General features: G+C 42.0%; 1 protein-coding gene across 3 annotated transcripts in view; it reads left to right on the forward strand.

Annotated features, from left to right (window-relative positions):
* The window catches only part of ACAP2 (ArfGAP with coiled-coil, ankyrin repeat and PH domains 2), a 379,535-nt gene that overhangs the window by 268,326 nt on the left and 90,641 nt on the right, over positions 1-20,568 (forward strand). For all 3 annotated transcript variants that reach the window (XM_053710199.1, XM_053710201.1, XM_053710202.1), the window contains one exon: positions 14,484-14,589. In XM_053710199.1, the coding sequence (XP_053566174.1) occupies positions 14,484-14,589 (106 nt within the window). The remainder of the gene's footprint in view (positions 1-14,483; positions 14,590-20,568) is intronic.

Here is a 20,568-nt window from a genome sequence, read left to right on the forward strand (position 1 = left end):
GCAGCAACTTTTTGGTTTAAGGCTCTGGAAGAGTCTCTGAAGGTTGAGACTCCGTTAGATGACATTTTGGATAGAATTAAGGCTCTTAAGCTAGCTAATTCTTTCATTACTGATGCCGCTTTTCAAATTGCTAAATTAGCGGCGAAAAATGCAGGATTTGCTATTCTAGCTCGTAGAGCGTTATGGCTCAAAATTTGGTCTGCTGATGTGTCATCAAAAACTAAGCTTTTAGCTATTCCTTTTAAAGGTAAGACCCTTTTCTGGCCTGAATTGAAGGAAATAATTTCTGACATTACTGGAGGTAAAGGCCATGCCCTACCTCAGGATAACTCTGTTAAGATGAGGGGTAAGCAAAATAATTTTCGTTCCTTTCGGAATTTTAAAGGAGGACCCTCTGCTTCCTCTACCTCCACAAAGCAGGAAGGGAATTTTGCCCAATCTAAGTCAGTCTGGAGACCCAACCAGACTTGGAATAAAGGTAAACAATCCAAGAAGCCCGCTGCTGCTACAAAGACAGCATGAAGGGGCGGCCCCCGATACGGGACCGGATCTAGTAGGGGGCAGACTTTCTTTCTTTGCTCAGGAAAGAGATGTTCAGGACCCCTGGGTGCTGGAAATCGTGACCCACGGGTATCAACTGAAATTCAAGGATTTTCTCGCAAGAGGGAGATTTCATCTTTCACGATTATCTGTAGACCAGATAAAAAGAGAGGCGTTCTTACTCTGTGTAAAAGACCTCTATACCATGGGAGTAATTTGTCCCGTTCCAAAACCGGAACAGGGACAGGGGTTTTACTCAAATCTTTTCGTGGTTCCCAAAAAAGAGGGAACTTTCAGACCCATTTTAGATCTCAAGTGTCTAAACAAGTTTCTCAGAGTCCCATCATTCAAGATGGAGACTATACGAACAATCTTACCAATGATCCAGGAGGGTCAATATATGACTACCGTGGACTTGAAGGATGCTTACCTTCATATTCCTATTCACAAGGATCATCATCCGTAACTAAGGTTTGCCTTCCTGGACAAACATTTTCAATTCGTGGCTCTTCCCTTCGGGTTGGTCACAACGCCCAGAATCTTCACAAAGGTTCTAGGGTCTCTTCTGGCAGTTCTCAGACTGCGAGGCATAGCAGTGGCGCCTTATCTTTACGACATTTTGATCCAGGCGTCAACTTATCATCTGACAAAATCTCACACGGACACAGTCCTGTCTTTCCTGAGAACTCACAGTTGGAAGGTGAACATAGAGAAGAGTTCACTAGTTCCACAGACAAGGGTCCCCTTTTTGGGGACTCTGATAGACTCGGTAGACATGAAAATATTTCTGACGGAGGTCAGAAAATCAAAGATTCTAAATACTTGCCGAGCACTTCAGTCCATTCTTCGGCCATCAGTGGCTCAGTGTATGGAGGTAATTGGATTAATGGTAGCGGCAATGGACATCATTCCGTTTGCTTGATTTCATCTCAGACCACTGCAGCTGTGCATGCTCGGACAGTGGAATGGGGATTATGCGGATTTATCTCCTCAGATAAATCTGGATCAAGAGACCAGAGACTCTTCTTTGGTGGTTGTAGCTGGATCATCTGTCCCAGGGGACTTGTTTCCGCAGACCCTCGTGGGTGATAGTGTCAACGGACGCCAGCCTTCTGGGCTGGGGTGCAGTCTGGAATTCCCTGAAGGCTCAGGGTGTTTGGACTCAGGTGGAGTCTCTACTTAAAATCAATATTCGATGCGCTTCAGGCGTGGCCTCAGTTGGCCTCGACCAAATTCATCAGATTCCAGTTGGACAACATCACGACTGTGGCATATATCAATCATCAGGGGGGAACAAGGAGTTCCTTAGCGATGATAGAAGTATCCAAGATAATCCGATGGGCGGAGACCCACTCTTGTTATCTGTCGTCAATCTACATCACAGGAGTAGAAAATTGGGAAGCGGATTTTCTAAGTCGTCAGACTTTTCATCCGGGGGGAGTGGGAACTCCATCTGGAGGTGTTTGCTTCATTGATTCACAAATGGGGCAGAACGGAACTGGATCTGATAGCATCTCGTCCGAATGCCAAGCTTCCACGTTACGGATCCAGGTCAAGGGATCCCCAGGCCGAACTGATAGATGCATTGGCAGTGCCTTGGTTGTTCAGCCTAGCTTATATGTTTCCACCATTTCCTCTCCTTCCACGCGTGATTGCTCAAATCAAACAGGAGAGAGCTTCAGTAATCCTGATAGCGCCTGCGTGGCCACGCAGGACTTGGTATGCGTTTCTAGTGGACATGTCCTCTCTGCCACCGTGGAAACTTCTTTTGAGACAGGACCTTCTCATTCAAGGTCCTTTCCAACATCCAAATCTAATTTCTCTGCAGCTGACTGCGTGGAGATTGAACGCTTGATTTTATCGAAGCGAGGATTCTCTGATTCGGTAATCAATACTTTGATACAGGCTAGAAAGCCTGTCACTAGAAAAATCTATCATAAGATATGGCATAAATATCTTTATTGGTGTGAATCCAAGGGTTACTCCTGGAGTAAAGTTAGGATTCCCAGGATTCTGTCTTTTCTCCAAGAAGGATTGGAGAAAAGGTTATCAGCAAGTTCCTTAAAGGGACACATTTCTGCTTTGTCAATTTTCTTTCACAAACGTTTGGCAGATATGCCAGATGTTCAGTCTTTTTGTCAAGCTCTAACTAGAATTAAGCCTGTATTTAGACCAATTACTCCTCCCTGGAGTTTGAATTTTGTTCTTTGAGTTCTTCAAGGGGTTCCGTTTAAACCTATGCATTCCATAGATATTAAATTGTTATCTTGGAAAGTTCTGTTTTTGGTTGCTATTTCTTCTGCTCGAAGAGTTTCTGAGCTTTCAGCGTTACAGTGTGATTCGCCTTATCTCATATTTAAGTCTGATAAGGTGGTTTTACGTACCAAACCTGGTTTTCTTCCTAAGGTTGTTTCGAATAAGAATATTAATCAGGAAATTGTTGTTCCTTCCTTGTGTCCTAATCCTTCTTCTAAGAAGGAGCGTCTGTTACATAACCTGGACGTGGTCCGTGCCTTAAAGTTTTACTTACAGGCAACTAAGTATTTCCGTCAATCATCTTCATTATTCATTGTTTATTCTGGAAAACGTAGGGGTCAGAAAGCTACGGCTACCTCTTTCTTTTTGGCTGAGGAGTATCATCCGCCTGGCTTATGAGACTGCTGGACAGCAGCCTCCTGAAAGAATTACGGCCCATTCTACTAGGGCTGTGTCTTCCACATTTGCCTTTAAAAACGATGCATCTGTTGAACAGATTTGTAAGGCTGCGACTTGGTCGTCTCTTCATACTTTTTCCAAATTTTCCAAATTTGATACTTTTGCTTCTTCTGAGGCTGTTTTGGGGAGAAAAGTTCTTCAAGCAGTGGTGCTTTCCGTTTAGGTCTCTGTCTTGTCCCTCCCTTTCATCCGTGTCCTGTAGCTTTGGTATTGTATCCCACAAGTAAGGATGAAATCCGTGGACTCGTATCTTGTAGAAGAAAAGGAAATTTATGCTTACCTGATAAATTGATTTCTTTTACGATACGACGAGTCCACGGTCCTCCCTGTCAATTTAAGACAGATTATATATTTTTTTATTATTATTATTTACAACTTCAGTCACCTCTGCACCTTTTTAGCTTTTCCTTTCTCTTCCTAAAACCTTCGGTTGAATGACTGAGGGTGGAGGGGAAGGGAGGAGCTATATATACAGCTCTGCTGTGGTGCTCTTTGCCACTTCCTGTTAGCAGGAGGATAATATCCCACAAGTAAGGATGAAATCCGTGGACTCGTCGTATCGTAGAAGAAATCAATTTATCAGGTAAGCATACATTTCCTTTTTATGCTTGGTCTGAAAAGTTCTGAAGTAATAAACAACAAGATAGCTGCAATTTTTTGCAAAGTGACTAAAATATGTGCCTACTTTATTCCTGATTGTAGTCAAACTTGTGTTGTGAAAGGTAAAAATGCACACATACCACACACTCTCTCATACAACCCACACACACACAGTCACGACCTAGTAAACATGGTGTTGCCATCCAGTAATGGGTCACGACCTATAGTTTCAAAAACCCTAATGTAGAGCATTAAAGGGATATGAAACATAAAAAAAAACATTTTGTGATTCAGACAGTGCAAACCATTTAAAAAAAAGTTTCCAATTTACTTCTATTATCAAAATTCCGTGGTTCCCATGATATTCTGTGTTGAGGAGATACCTAGGTAACCATCTGGAGCACTAAATAGTAGGAAATAGTTCTGCCATCTAGTCCTCTTGCAAATGGTTAATATTCGTGCATAACAGCTGTCATATAGTGCTCCAGAAATGGGCTGGCTCCTAAGCATACACCCTGCTTTTAAACAAGATACCAAGTGAACGAAGAAAAAAATTGATAATAGAAGTAAATTAGAGCGTTTTTTTAAATTGTATGCTCTATCTGAATCATGAAATAAATTGTATGCTCTATCTGAATCATGAAATAAATTGTATGCTCTATCTGAATCATGAAATAAATTGTATGCTCTATCTGAATCATGAAATAAATTGTATGCTCTATCTGAATCATGAAATAAATTGTATGCTCTATCTGAATCATGAAATAAATTGTATGCTCTATCTGAATCATGAAATAAATTGTATGCTCTATCTGAATCATGAAATAAATTGTATGCTCTATCTGAATCATGAAATAAATTGTATGCTCTATCTGAATCATGAAATACATTGTATGCTCTATCTGAATCATGAAATACATTGTATGCTCTATCTGAATCATGAAATACATTGTATGCTCTATCTGAATCATGAAATACATTGTATGCTCTATCTGAATCATGAAATAAATTGTATGCTCTATCTGAATCATGAAATAAATTGTATGCTCTATCTGAATCATGAAATAAATTGTATGCTCTATCTGAATCATGAAATAAATTGTATGCTCTATCTGAATCATGAAATAAATTGTGGGTTTCATATATTTTGAACATATGTTTACATCTAGATGTGCCTTCACCAGGACTATGTTTTCAGAAACAGGAAATCTAAAATAAAATATGTTAACTAAACCAGGTGTCTAAGTTCTTAAAGGGGCTGCTAGTTGTGTAATTGAAAACTATAATTTAAAAACTCTTTTCATCAACAGTTAAATATTTTTTTCTTGCTCTTTGTAAGAATAATCACCAGAAGAGAATATGAAAAGAACAATTTGATATAGAGTCCAACGTTCCAATACTGGTCTGCATCACTTTCCTTCCCACTTTGTGATTTTAATAGGAATTTCAGTTCTGTAGAAAAACAGAAAACTGGTGCCAACTAAAGTGTGAAATTATAACTTTACCACAGTAAATTTAAATAAGTCTTTCACAAAAATGAGGTAGAAACTCAAGCATGTGTGACAGTGTTGATTTTATATTTTTTTTCACTCCAATAGTGTTTAGTGTTCAGGGTGCTAGGAGCGCAGTTCTGGCCATCCCTGACACCTGAAGCCAAAGTATCCAGTTATCGGCCAGGAACTGGGCTGTCTTTCCTTTTGTGCTTTACAATTGTTAGCGTGGAGTCTAATGGAGATTACGTGGTTTATTCCATGTTAATACATGGAATGTTTATTACATCCTTCTTTTTAATACTTGTTAATAAATTAGTTTTTAAGTAAACAATTTGCACAATACTTAGTTGAGTTTTTCTCAACATTATCACTATCTTAATAGGAATGAGTGCTATTTAACCCCTTCTTGTCCCCACTTCCCCCTTCCTTGTACTAAGGGTTAGCACCAGGGATTATTATATCCTTTTATTCTGTAAGCTCTAACACAGTGCCAATATTTTCTATCCATTTGTTATAAAAGCTCAAGCATGCAACTTGTGTGGCCATCAGCTTCCAATCACCTCTGGTCACCAAAAGCAACCCTGTAACATATTAGAAAACACTAAGGTGTAGATTTACCATAGTGTGAGCGGACATGATACGATGTAGCGTATCATGTCCGATGCGCATTGATAAATACCGACAGCATACGCTGTCAGCATTTATCATTGCACCAGCAGTTCCTCTGCAGGAGGTGTCAATCAACCCGATCGTATTCGATCGGGTTCATTTCTGTCCGTGGCCTCAGAGCAGGAGGACAAGTTATGGAGCAGCAGTCTTTAGACCGCTGCTTCATAACCTCTGTTTCCGGCGAGCCTGAATGCTCGCGCGAAAACAGGGGAGTTGATATTGCTTTTTTTTTTTTACATACTGAAGGTTTGTTGCAACCTAGTGTCGAGCAAGTCTATTGCGCCATTTTCCCAAAATATATACACATGCCCATATACACACACCTATATATACACACTACCAGCAAAATTATTATGACTCACTGAAGGCTCAGATAATCCATTAGCATTTGTTAGCAATAAAGTCGTTTTTAATTTAGGTATTGGATTTTTAGACATAATGCTATTGCACACTTTATAGACTACAGTATAGTGTAAATATAACTTTTATATGCACTGGGGAAAAATGTGTGTGACTCACTTTATTGCTATATTCGCTTTATTGCAGTGGTCTGGAACCAAACCAACAATATCTCTTAGGTATGTCTGTAGTTTTACAAGGGGTTTTCTTTCATATAGGTGGTGAGAGTCCATTACATATGGGAATTGCATTCCTACCACTAGGAGGAGACAAAGTCTCCCAAACCCCAAGAGCCCTTTAAAACCCCTCCAATATACCTTAGTCGTTGCTATGCCTTAGTTGGAGGTGGTTGAAGCATGAAGATATGCATTATTTCTCCAGTGAAAGGAGCTTTCAGTCTATGTTGAGGCCTGGTTCCCCTCAGACTACTGTGCTTGTCAGAGGGATGTATTTGGGTTATAGTTTGATACAATGGTTTCGCCTCATGGCAAATCCTTTATAGGCCCTCTGTAAATTCAGTCTCAGGGACTCATCTTCTGCCTCCCTTTACAGATCAACATTATACTCCTATTCCATTACCTCTGCTGATATGTTTCAGTACAGGTTTGGCTGTCTGCTACCTGCTTGATAGTGGACGAGTGTCTATGGGTAAGATGTTTTTTCAATCCCTCCCTCATGGACTTCCACAGCTTGAAGTATTAGTTCCCATACGTAACAGATTGTGGACTCTTGCCACCTATATGAAAGAAAACATTTATAGTTACCTGATAAATTAATTTCTTTATGGATATGGTGAGTCCACAACCCCGCCCTTTTTATTAAGACGGTTATTTTTTTACTAAACGTCAGGCACCTCTACACCTTTTTGTTACTCCTTTTTCTCCATTACCTTTGGTCGAATGACTGGGGTTTGGGGGAAGGGAAGTGATACTTAACAGTTTAACTGTGGTGCTGTTTGCCGCCTCCTGCTGGCCAGGAGTGATATTCCCAACAGTAATTGATGATGTTGTGGACTCCCCATATCCGGAAAGAAATACATCTTTCAGGTAAGCATACATTTATTTATTTTTTCTTTCATGATTTGGATAGAACATGCAATCTTCTTCTTAAATGGGAAGAGTCCACAGCTGCATTCATTACTTTTGGGAATTCAGAACCTGTCCACCAGGAGGAGGCGAATGCACCCCAGCCAAAGGCTTAAATACCTCCCCCTCTTCCCTCATCCCCCAGTCATTCTTTGCCTTTCGTCACAGGAATATTAAAGATCGTCTCTTATGGAGGGTAGTACTCTTTGAAATGGGAGTGCAGTTGAAGTAATCCTGTCAGCCTCTCAGTGAGAGCATGGATGAATGTTAGAGTCTGGAGATGCAGGGAAAGTCTTTCTGCGAAACCATCCCGACTCATGTTAACAGCTCCTTAGCAATCAGCGTTGATGAGTTTCGCTGCCTGCTTTTTCTCTCAAGTCCATGTCAGACGTGAGGCTACGATCTGTCACACTTGAAGGGCCGTGTTCCTGTTCCATGGCGTTGATTCCGGTAAGATTGTTTCATTTTACTTTGATGATGTGAAAAGTAATGTAAACGAAGAAGTCAGGGTCTCAGTGGGACTCCTTTATCAAGGGTTAATATCTCCTGAGGGGGGTTATTCAACAGGGGGGACTTTAATCATGTTTATGTGATTCTGTCTGCTAATGTGTAGTGTTATTTAAGCTCGTGGCTAGATCGTAACTTAACGGCCTTTTCTTGTCAGGCTGCGCAGCCCTTGTAGGCCTTGGCGCGCTTTTCTATGGCCTGCACGGTGCACCTTCACGCTTCTGTGCTCCATTTCTGTATTCCTGACCGCGTGACGATGGAGAGAGTCTGTTTCACTAGCTGTCTGGGTCTCAGGAGGTGGTGAGTGCCCCAGCCATTGGGGGTGTAAGGTGCAATTTTTTTTTTTTGTCCATAATTGCTATATACCAAGTTATGGAAGATTCTGACTTTTTGGACATGGATGTCTCTGATTCAGATTCTACTTCTTGTGAAGAGTATGAAATGGCCCGGGTAATCCATGCCCATCAGTTATGTTCCGAATGCCGCTCTAGAGTGCTCTCTTCTCCTGATACAGGGAACTTGGAGTCCACCGAGCCATCCACCCCTGGGGATCCCATATCCCTTGCGGCACGTCCCCTAGAACCTTCTTTGGAAAGGAGGTGTCCCTAATGCCGTTACCCCTTCTCCGGAAGGCGGCTTGTTTCCTACAGAGAATACGGCACGATTCCGCATGGCCATATCTATGGCTCTGGCGCATTTACATCTTCCAGAGGAGGTGTTGCTGATATACTGTCCATGTTATGCTAACTGGGGCTTATCAGGCTTGGGATTGCCTGGGTCAGATCAGTTATCTGGGGAAGCGGTCTCCTCTGAAGCTTCAGGGGCCCAACCCTCGGGTCGGGGTCATCAATTGCCCCTGCGGAGGTAAGTCTTGCTTTTCATTATAGACTGGCGCACCTTCGTGTCCTGCTACGGCATGTTTTGGCTGTGCTGGAGGATCCCAGTACTAATATGCTAAGGGATCCTCGGTCTTCTGTTCCAGGCGGCAAGCTGGGTTAGATGTGTGGGGATGAGGTTAATCTCCTTGTCGTCTTCACTTTTCCTTTCTTTTTTGGGTATATTATTCCAGTTCTGAGCTGTGGAAGAACGGGGTCTCTGATTGGCTGGTCCCGTTGGTGTACCCATTTTTCTTGTCGTTCACCTGCAGGTGCTGCTCTTCTTTTATTTGATCCGGTTAGGATGTATTTTATTTATTTTTTAATAAGCTCATGTCTGTTATGATTTCTGCGTCATATAAATAACGTAAATATTTCTTCTCTGGAATTTGATACTAGCAATTTAGTGGTCGCTTGGGCACTTCCACGGAAGTGTCATGTTAAGGTGTTAGTAAATTGTTATGTCTTTAAATCCTTTTATCGAGTCCTCGTGGGATCTTGAATTTTCTGTGGCCAGGTTCAGTTTGGAGTGCCCTATGTAGCAGGCTGGTCCTGATGGGGCGCTATTTCTGTTCCTTACGGTCTATATCATCCACGTGGTGCCGGTGTAACTGGCTGACCTGGCTGGGTGGTGAGTTGCTCTCTCGGATGAGGAGTTTATTGTTCTTGGTGTCTCTTCAGATCGTATAATCTTTGATTTTGCTAAGTGTTTTCGTGAAGTGAATCTTCCATGAATTCCATAAATTTTTTGAGGCTCTGCCCCTGCATGGTTAAAACATGGTAGTGGAAGCCTTTGTTCTCAAACGTCAGGCTGGTTCTTGTTCTGCCTTTGGGTGGGGCATCAGGGGATTGTGCTCAGTCCTCACTGTCCTGTTCCTCGTGGGCAGGGGTCCAGAGCGGATCCTACTAGGGCTCAATTTGGGCAATTTCCCTTGTCTTCTGTTTTGAGGTTCTCCTCTTGGAATCTGTTTTCCTTGATGACGGTCTCTCTTCCTTCAGGTTGAGGTTGATGGGCCTTTTGTCCCCTTCCTTGGGTTTGGCTTCGGGTCATCTGTTTCTGGAAGTTAAAGCCTTTTGGTTATTCTACTTCCGGTAGCTCGTCTGCTCCCATATTTTTGGGAGAGGTACAGATTAGACTGTCTCCCCTCTTTCCTGTGTCGCCCCCGCTTAGGCGTTTGTGGTTTTTCTCACCGCCAGGGGCTAGGATACATGCTTCTTCTTCAATCCTCGAGCTGTAGGGGTGTCGGGGAAGTGGATCCTGAGGATCTTGTAGACTTTTGTTAGTTTCTCTACCGAGTTTCTAAGGGAGATGTGGCGTAGTGGTTAGCTCCACTGTGCCTGAGGCAGGAGGTTGTGGGCTTGAACCCAGGTAAAGTTCCTGTTTTTCTTATCCGTCTTGTGATTCTGGTGGCTGCTAGCATTCCTAAGCAGAGTTTTCTGTTTTCTCATACGTTACTTAGTCTTTGGACTTAGTGGAAATTGTTCCTAGAGCCTTAAGGCCTTCCAGAGTGACTGTGTGGCTTCACCATTGCCTATCAATCCCTTTATGTTGGGAGTTGTATCCTGCTGTGGGTGTCCTAAGCTCTCGGTGGATGGACCATTTAGTGAAAGTTCAGTGTCCAAGGTGTCTTGAATATGACTGTGATTGCATCGCCTCTGGTGCAAAGTCTACTCCGGATGGGGTAACCTAGTGGTTCCTCAGGGGTTATTAAATATTTAAGCCAGGTCAGAGTTTTCGGATGCCTGGGTTTGTTTGTCCCGTCTTTTTGGGTGGTCTGTATCCAGATTCCTTAGGACTGTTTGGGACGACCCAGTTTCCCGGTTCCGGGACGTCTTCTGTTCATACAGGCTTATTCTTTCTCTCTTGCAGGGAGATTTAGACTTCTTACTGGGCCAGCCTTAGTGGCCAGATGGTTTTTCTTTCGGTAATGTCCTTTTGAGCTTGTCTACAGCTTTACGCTTCAGCCCCTCTGTAGTAAGCCTGATAATTAGCTTAGCTGTCTAATGAGCGTACAGTTTGCAGTTTGAGTCCAACTGCAGCCATTTGCACCTTGATTGTGTGCTAGCAAGCTGATAAGTTCTGGCTTCGCTTTCACTCTCTTTGGGGGTAAATTTGACATTCCATAGTATCCGCCTGGTACTTGGAGGTATTTTTTATTCCTCTGTTTAGTGGGGTTGTCCCCACTGCCTTGCATGCGGGATGTCAGTGTGTAGGGATGGATTTCTTATGCCATACCTTTACTGTAGTTACAGTAGAGGGTCTCCTTTTGGGAGTGCCCTTTGTCTTCAGGAAGGGGGCTGTATCTGGGTTATGGAACCCAAGCTCTTTTGGGGGGCTGGATCCCTCCCTTTTTCCTTCCTGCAGGTGCTGATGATTCGGGGTACTTTAAATCCCTAAGCCTTTCGGACATTATCAGTCACTTTGGTGTTGGGTCTGCTACCGGAGCGAGAGTCCGGGATCTGTCTGATCTGTTGTATCACAGTTATTGTGAACCACCTTAAGATAGAGAGCTTGTGGTCAGCTAAAGCTCCTGGTTCTTTTGAGAGGCTACGCAGGGGATCCCTCCTCGGCAGTTAGTTTTTCTCTACCGGGTTCTGGGTTCGGTTCCTTACTTTCCTGTCCCTTTTTGTGAAGGTCCTGTCCTGCCCTGTTTCTGAGTTCTTCTGAAGAAGAAGGTCCTGTGCCGTTTTATAGCTAGGGTGGCGACCTGTGGTCGCTAAGTCCTTATTTGTAGCAGGACGCCTATGGTTTAGAGGAGCATATTCAGATATCTGATGCTGTTTTTCAGCGGCTCCTGGGGGCGGTTTGTCTTTCGGTTGCTCTATTCTGGGTGCGAGTGAGCGCTCTGTGTAGGGGAGGGATTTTTCTTTCCTCCTTTTAAGTTCTTAAGACTGTTCTTGGTCCTTTGAGGAAGAGGGGGCTTAACAAGCCCTCCCTTTGCCTTGCTTGGTCAGCAGGGTCTTTTCATAGCCCTGTTCCTCCTGGTTCTCTCTCTCTTGGAGTTCCTTTTCTTGGTCCTAGTCCCTTTGGGTTCTGAGGGTCCTTTCGGACTTGTTTAGCTGAGACTCTTTTCTTCCCTGCTGAGGGAATGTGGATGTTTCCCCTTTCTTTTGATCGGGGGTGAGTTTAATTTTGCGGACCGCATGTCTGCGGGAGTTTGGGGTTTTAGGCTGTGGTGCCCTCAGAAGGGGCTGTCTTTTGTACCCACCCGTTTTGCATTCAGTGTCCTCTATAGCTTGGGTATTGTTTTCCCAAAAGTAATGAATGCAGCTGTGGACTCTTCCCATTTAAGAAGAAAAACTTAAATTATGCTCACCTGATAATTTTCTTTTCTTCTGACGGGAAGAGTCCACAGCTCCCCGCCCACGTTGTTCATAAGGGACGGACATATTTTTTTTCCACCCTGATATTTCTCCTACTGTTCCTTGTTCCCTCGGCAGAATGACTGGGGGATGAGGGAAGTTGGGGAGGTATTTAAGCCTTTGGCTGGGGTGTCTGGGGTGTCTTAAGCTTTCATTCCTGCTTTTCAAATAAAGATACCAAGAGAATGAAGAAAACTTGATAATAGGAGTAAATTAAGCAATTGGCTGGGGTGTCTGGGTTCTGAATTCCCAAAAGTAATGACTGCAGCTGTGGACTCTTCCCGTCAGAAGAAAAGAAAATTATCAGGTAAGCATAATTTAAGTTTTTAAGCAACTTTCTAATTTACAGCTATTATCAATTTTTCTTCATTCTCTTGATATCTTTATTTGAAAAAGTAGAATTATAAGCTAAGGAGGCGGCCCATTTTCTGTTTCATAACCTGGCTAGGGCTTGTGATTGGTGGCTGCATTTAGCAAACCAATAAGCAAGTTCAACCCAGGTTCTCAACCAAAAATGGGCTGGCTCTTAAGCTTTCATTCCTACTTTTCAAATAAAGATACCAAGAGAACGAAGAAAACTTGATAATTGGAGTAAATTAAAAAGTTGCTTAAAACTGTGTGCTTTATCTGAATCATGAAAGAAAAAAAATTGGGTTTACTATGCCTTTTAGTAATTGTATTTATATGTTATTTTAATTGGCAAGTCATCTCTAGTTTAGATTGACGGTGGTGCTTGGAATTCTGTATAGTGATGCTGTAGAGTAGAAAAGTAAAAAACAGCTGCACATCAAGTGGCTAATTTAAAAAATATATTTATTGAATCCGTATTAAAAAATACACAGACAGGCATGTAGCACATACCTAAGTCTCCCTAGTGCTCCATGACTGTCTGTGTATTTTTTAGTATGGATTCAATAAATGCATTTTTTAATTAGCCACTTGATGTGCAGCCATTTTTGTACTTTTCTGTGGTTATTAGATCAGTGTGGTACTCTGCTCTCTGGCTAGCACCTTGCTTGTGTGATCGGTGGTTATTAGACGCCATCAACTGGTGACTCGTTTGCCTGGGACGCTGCCTTGTGTTGAAAGCGGCCGTGCATGAATGCTATGCTGTAGAAAAGGTCTAAAAGATTGTGCAATCATAAGCTTTCTGTGAATGAAGGCGCAATACATTGCTGGTGGAGAATATGTCAAACTTTATGTGATCACTGCTGCCCGTATAAAGTGTGGTCTTCATAAAATGTACGTCAGGCACTATTATTTAAGATTACTTGATGGCCATTTCATTGCTAGCTACATAAGTTAGTTAAGTCGGACATACATTAGTCATGTTTTTATGCAATATATATTTATTGGTAATTTGACATTGAATTGGGGGGAAAAAAACTCTTCATGCAAAGTAAATGTTCTAAAAGCATTTAATATATGCAAGTTTGTTAGCAAAAGTTATTTTGTTTTGCAGTCTATGGACTCGCTCCTTGAAAAGTCTCCTGAGTAAGTTTATTTTATTTCCTTTTTTTAAGGCCAGTTAGAGACACAGAATGATGAGCTCTTCCATTGATCAAGCAATTGTGTAGAATGTTGTAAACCCTTTAAGAGCCTCTCTGGAAGCAGTGGAAAAACTGCATTTTTTCATGTTACGTTTTTATAAATTGATATTCGTTACTCCAAATGACAGGAAGTGAAATGAGATATAGAAGGTGGGTGGGGTTGCTACTTATCTAGCAAGTATACCTTTTCTTTAGCCCGTATAGTAATGGTAAATGGTGATATAGAAGGTACATTCTCCATGAATAGTTGATATAAAACTATTGGAAAAGCCTATTTCTAGTGGAATTCATATAGTGATGTAGCCAAGAATGTCTTTTCAAATGGTAACCTCCAAATCAATATCATTCTGAAGGTTCTTATTATGTATTTAAGTTGAACTTTATTTCCATGAAGATGTGTGCAGTACTTTCTTGTCTATAGTATGGTTACACGTGCCAACAAATGATAGGATAGGTTTTCATGGAGAGAACATTTGAAACAGTCAACAGATTAATTAAAAGTTGCTAAAAAAAAAAACACAAAGCCAAGTAATGACTTTCTTTATGCAAACTACAATATTACTTAAAACCTTTTTTTTGTAAATTTAGAGTACTCCCTTTCAAGTCTGCCTAATGGTTAATCTGATATCTGTTTACAATGCAATAACAAAAACAACTAAGATTTTTACTTTTTTTTTTGTCTTTTAGGAGCTGCATTCTGCAGGCAGATTCAGAAAAACTTCGGCTGGCATGGATAAAAGCAGTTCAGACCAGTATTGCTACAGCATATAGAGAAAAGGGGGATGAAGCAGAGGTTGGTACACACACCGCAATAGCTAAACCCCTAATTGTAATCACCTTGATAATTAGACATTTGTAATATAAATAACGATTCCCTTCTAGATAGCTACATCTTGCAAGGTATGAGGTTAATAGCAAAATGATAAGACACTAAAAAATTGTAGCCGTTTTACGGTAAACCAGAATATTTCCCACTTTGTGTTTCATGCAGATATGTATTGTAAGATGTATTGTAATTAAATCGTTTTAGTAAAAATAATAAATACAAATAATATAAACATTGATACAATTATTAAAAATCACTGGATAAATAAAATGTATTCCAAATGCCACACAAATAGCTCTTCTAAATTATATTTATATATTTTTTTACAGCTCCACACACTTTACAAATTAACACAGACTATAAAAACAAGATAAAATACAAAAATAAGGATTACAAAATTGAATGACATTATGTAATAAAAGAATGTGATGTAACAAACTGTATATAAATTCAGTATCACAAACTAATTATATCTACTTTTGCACAATGTTAATCTAAGTGGGAAAACGGTAAATAGTGACTTTATATAATAATGTCTAGCTGTAATATGCCAACAGAAAAATATGTTGCAACAGAAAAATAACCTTAGCAAGATAGGAAACTAAACAGATATTGGGGACATTATACTAAATAAAATGTATCATGCAAATGAAACAGGACTATTTAACCATGTTAAAAAGTGTTTTTATCGTGAAAAAGTGTTTATCTAACGTTAGTTTGTTTTGAAGCTAACAGGAAGTACATGTATGTGTGCAACTGGTTAGCCATTTTATATTTAGCTTAGTGAAACTCATGTCTTACTTATAGAAGGTTAGCCCTCTAAAATCTATGCCTGCATAATGCAGTACACATCATAATAAAATGGGCTACACACCTGCTGTTTATAACACAGTAAAACAAGCAGGTTACTTTACTAAAATACCCAGACCTTTTTATGTTTGCATAAACATTTTCTTTCTAATGACACGATGAGTCCACGGATTATCTAATTACTATTGGGAATATCAATCCTGCCCAGCAGGAGGCAGCAAAGCTGTTAAATATCACCTCCCTTCTAACCCCAGTCATTCTATTTGCCTATGTTAGAGCAAGGAAGTGGTAAAGTTAGGTGTTAAAAAATAGTAAAATCTTGCTTGAAGAATCTTTTCTAAGTAGTACAAGATTGTGCTGCTTTGTTCTAGGGTGTAGCCGTAGTCCATATCAGTCTCTTCAGTAGAGCAGTGGTGGCTTTCAAGCAATGGGAACTGGTGGGACATAATTCTCACTGCGCCTCCCATGTAGTTTATGCTGCCCTAATATTGAAAGCCTGAGTAAGTCTGAGTCTTCATCTCTCTTTCCACAGGTCCATGTGAGGGAGAAGACCTCTCAAACCTAGTGAGCTTCCTGGCAGATCTATGAGGTAAGTGCTGACTTTATTTTTTCTGGGCTTATGGCAGGAAAAATTGGGCACTTTACTTACTTGGACACAGAATTTCCCCTATATGTTTGGGGGAACATATTTTCATAAGACAGTATTCGTTATAGCAGGCTGAGGAGTTTAATGGGCTTATGTTTAGTGTGGTTTTCACTTCTCCCGGCGGTTTGCCTGTAAGAGCCATTTTACCGACCGGGAGGTTATTTTTTTTGACGCCCGCGATGGGCGGGGCTAGCTGAGGCGGCAATTACTGTTGCGTGCCTTTTTCTACTGCACTTCCGAACGGAGTTAGCAGAGTTTGCAGACCCAGGGATGCGCATGATAATCGCTTAAGACTAATCTGGACAGCTTTTCACTGTGATACTAAGACGAGTCCGGATTGCTTCTACTAAAGGGAATTCTTCCGTTGTCAGCAGGGCAGGTAGGCACCTCAACAGAGCCAAGCTGAGGTGTAGAGGTTTTCCGGGGAGTTTGTGTGTTATTATCTGTTACCTTGCTGCAAAAAGTTAAAAAGTTACGTTAAAACAATTAGAGACAGTAACGTTTTTTTTGTATTATTAAAAATTTAAGTTTATTTAGGGGTAATTTGTTCCATTGTGAGTTAAGAGGGACAACGTGGCCCTGCATAAGGTTACATGTTCTTTATGTTTTGTTGCTAATGTAGAACCACCAATCCCTTTCTGTTCCTCATGTATTGAGAGAACTTTAAGTTACAGAGAGAGACTTTTTTCTGAGCAAACATTGTCTAAGGTGGATGCTGTCCAGGAGTCTAATGACAATGTTCAATATATGCCGCAGCTTTCTCCTCAAATCTCCCAAGTATCGCCCACACATGCAGTGCCCTGTGCTTCCTCTTTAACTCCGCCTGGAGTTACATTGCAAGGCATCACTAGCCTCATGTCCTCTGCGGTATCTGATGTGTTGTCTGCTTTTTCCATGCTGCAGGGAAAGCGCAAAAGGAAATGTAAAGAATCAGTGAGTAAGGCTTCTGACACAGTCGTGGCTATTGCGAATGCTCCCTCCCAGAAGTCTGAGGAGGAAGATAATTCGGTAGCATCTGAGGGTGAAATCCCAGACTTAGACAGTGTATCTCCTTCTTCTGATGCTGAAGTTGTATCCTTCAGGTTTAAGCTGGAACACCTCCGTTTGTTACTTAAGGAGGTTTTAGCTACCTTGAGCGACCCCGAAACCACTATCGTAGTCAATCCTAATAAGTCTAGCAAGCTGAACAAGTATTTTGATGTGAACAAACGTTAGGCAGCACAACAGGTTCAAATGAATAACATAGGTTTATTTGTGTAATAAAACCTAGACAGACATAGACAGGTGGGTAGTCTGACTCGTTTTATGCCACCTAGTGGCTCTTCATCAGAGATTCTAATGGAGTCTCTGATGGAGTGCCACTAGGGGGCGTGAAACGCGTCAGAATACCCACCTGCCTGTCTGTCTAGGTTTTATTACACAAATAAACCTATGTTATTCATTTGAACCTGTTGTGCAGCCTAACGTTTGTTCATGTTGCTTTGGGCGGATGGTTCTCGCACCCCTTGGTTTTGCACCTTGCATGGATAGAGTTCTGAGGGCTGTGGCTCACCACGTTTGCTGACGGATGACGTCGTCAACCTACGACACCGCATCCTCTGAGGGACCGTGAGCTGTAGCGGTTGTAATTTCACTTTACCAAGTATTTTGATGTACCTTCCATGGTGGAGGTTTTTCCTGTACCAGATCGGGCTGCAGAGATTATTGCTAAGGAATGGGAGAGGCCGGATATTCCTTTTTCTCCATCTCCTATTTTTAAAAAGATGTTTCCTATTGCTGACTCTATCAAGGAGTCCTGGCAGGCGGTCCCCAAGGTGGAAGGGGCAATTTCCACTTAAGCTAAGAGGACCACTATTCCCATAGAGGATAGTTGTTCTTTTATGGACCCTATGGATAAGAAATTGGAGGGTTTGCTCAAGAAGATGTATGTTCACCAGGGTTTACAAATGGCAACCTGCGGTGTATATTGCTACCGTCACTAGTGCAGCAGCATACTGGTTTGATGCGTTGTCTGATTCTATTTAGACAGACACTCCTCTTGAAGAAATCTAGGGTAGGCTTAAGGCCCTTAAATTGGCCAATTCTTTTATTACAGATGCTTCCCTTCAGGTGATTAAGCTAGGAGCAAAAATTTCAGGGTTTGCCGTACTGGCCCGCAGAGCCTTATGGTTGAAATCCTGGTCTGTGAATGTGTCATCTAAGTCTAAGCTTTTGACGATTCCCTTCAAGGGTAAGACTTTATTTGGGCCGGGCTTAGCGGAAATTATTTCCAACATTACGGGAGAAAAGGGTCATTTCCTCCCTCAGGATAAGAGGAATAAGTAGAAAGGACGTCAGAGTAATTTTCGTTCCTTTCGAAATTTCAAGGGTAAGTCTTCCTCTCCCTCTACAAAACAAGAACAGTCCAAGCCTGCCTGGAGGTCCAATCAGTCTTGGAACAAAGGTTAGCAATCCAAGAAGCCCGTTAATGACTCAAAGTCAGCATGAAGGGCCTGCCCCCGATCCGGGACGGATCTTGTGTGGGGGCAGACTTCCCTTCTTGCTTGAGTTCGAGATGTTCAGGATCCCTGGGCGGTGGGCATCGTGTCTCAGGGATACAAACTAGAATTCAAAGCTTTTGCTCCCAGGGGCAGGTTTCTGCTTTCAAGATTATCTGTAGACCAGATAAAAAGAGAGGCGTTCTTACGCTGTGTTCAAGACCTTTCCGAACTGGGAGTGATGGTTCCTGTTCCAATGCAGGAGCAGGGTCTGGGATTTTACTCCAATCTGTTTGTGGTTCCCAAAAAAGAGGGAACTTTCAAATCAATTCTAGATCTCAAGAGTCTAAACTTGTTCCTCAGGGTACCTTCCTTCAAAATGGAAACTATTCATTCCATTCTTCCATTGGTTCAAGAGGGTCTATTCATGACTACAGTAGATTTAAAGGACACATACCTGCATGTTACCATCCACAGGGATCATCACAAGTTTTTGAGGTTCGTCATTTTAGACAAACACTTCCAGTTTGTGGCTCTTCCATTCGGCCTTGCAACACCTCCCAGAATTTTTTCAAAGGTCATGGGATCCTTGTTGGCAGTGCTCCGGTTGCTGGGCATTGCAGTGGCTCCTTATCTGGACGACATCCTAGTTCAGGCGCCATCCTTTCAACAAGCGAACTCCCACACAGAGATGTTGTTATCATTCCTGCGATCTCACAGATGGAAGGTGAATCTGGGAAAGAGTTCCTTAATTCCGGCTACAAGAGTAGTATTCTTGGGAACCATAATAGATTCCCCATTGATGAAGATTTTTCTGACAGAGGTCAGAAGATCAAAGATCTTCGACTGTTGTCTGGCGCTTCAGTCCTCTCCTCGGCCATCAGTGGCTCAATGTATGGAGGTAATCGGTCTGATGGTAGCTGCCATGGACATCATTCCGTTTTCCCTGTTTCCACCTCAGACCTCTGCAGTTATGTATGCACAAGCAGTGGAATGGAGATTATATGGACCTGTCGCCGCGATTACATCTGGATCAGAAGACAAGGGATTCTCTTCTTTGCTGGTTGTCTCAGGATCATCTCTCTCAGGGAACCTGCTTCCGCAGACCCTCCTGGGTGATTGTGACAACGGATGCCAGCCTGTTGGGATGGGGAGCAGTCTGGGACTCTCTAAAGGCTCAGGGAACTTGGACTCGGCAGGAGTCAGTTCTACCCATAAACATTCTGGAGCTGAGAGCAATCTTCAATGCTCTTCTGGCCTGGCCTGGCCTCAGTTAGCCTCAGCCCAGTTCATCAAGTTCCAGTCGGACAACATAACTTCAGTGGCTTACATCAACCACCAGGGAGGAACGCGGAGTTCCTTGGCCATGACAGAGGTAGCCATTGGTCAGGATCAGTCCAGTGTTTTTATCCAGTTACTCCTCCCTGGAGTCTTAATTTAGTCCATAAGGTTCTTCAAGGGGCTCTGTTTGAGCCTATGCATTCCTTAGATATTAAATTGTTATCTTTGAAAGTTTTGTTTCTTGTTGCTATTTCATCTGCTCCTAGAGTCTCAGAGCTCTCGGCATTACAGCATGAGTCTCCTTACCTTATTTTTCAATCGGATAAGGTGGTTTTGCGTACTAAGTTAGGTTTTCTTCCTAATGTTGTTTCTGATAGGAACATTAATCAGGAGATTGTTGTTCCTTCCTTGTGTCCTAACCCTTCTTCTCAGAAGGAACTTCTGCTGCACAATCTGGACGTGGTGCGTGCATTGAAATTCTATTTACAGACGACTAAAGATTTTAGTCAGTCTTCTGCTCTGTGGTTTTCTCTGGAAAACATAAGGGTCAGAAAGCTACGGCTACTTCTCTTTCTTTGTGGCTGAGGAGTATCATTCGCTTGGCCTATGAAACTGCTGGACAGCAGCCTCCTGAGAGAGTTACGGCTCATTATACGAGGGCTGTTTCTTTTTCCTGGGCATTCAAAAATGAAGCTTCTGTGGAACAGATTTGCAAGGCTGCAACTTGGTCCT

Source organism: Bombina bombina, chromosome 4 (assembly GCF_027579735.1).
Source record: "Bombina bombina isolate aBomBom1 chromosome 4, aBomBom1.pri, whole genome shotgun sequence".
NCBI lineage: Eukaryota > Metazoa > Chordata > Amphibia > Anura > Bombinatoridae > Bombina > Bombina bombina.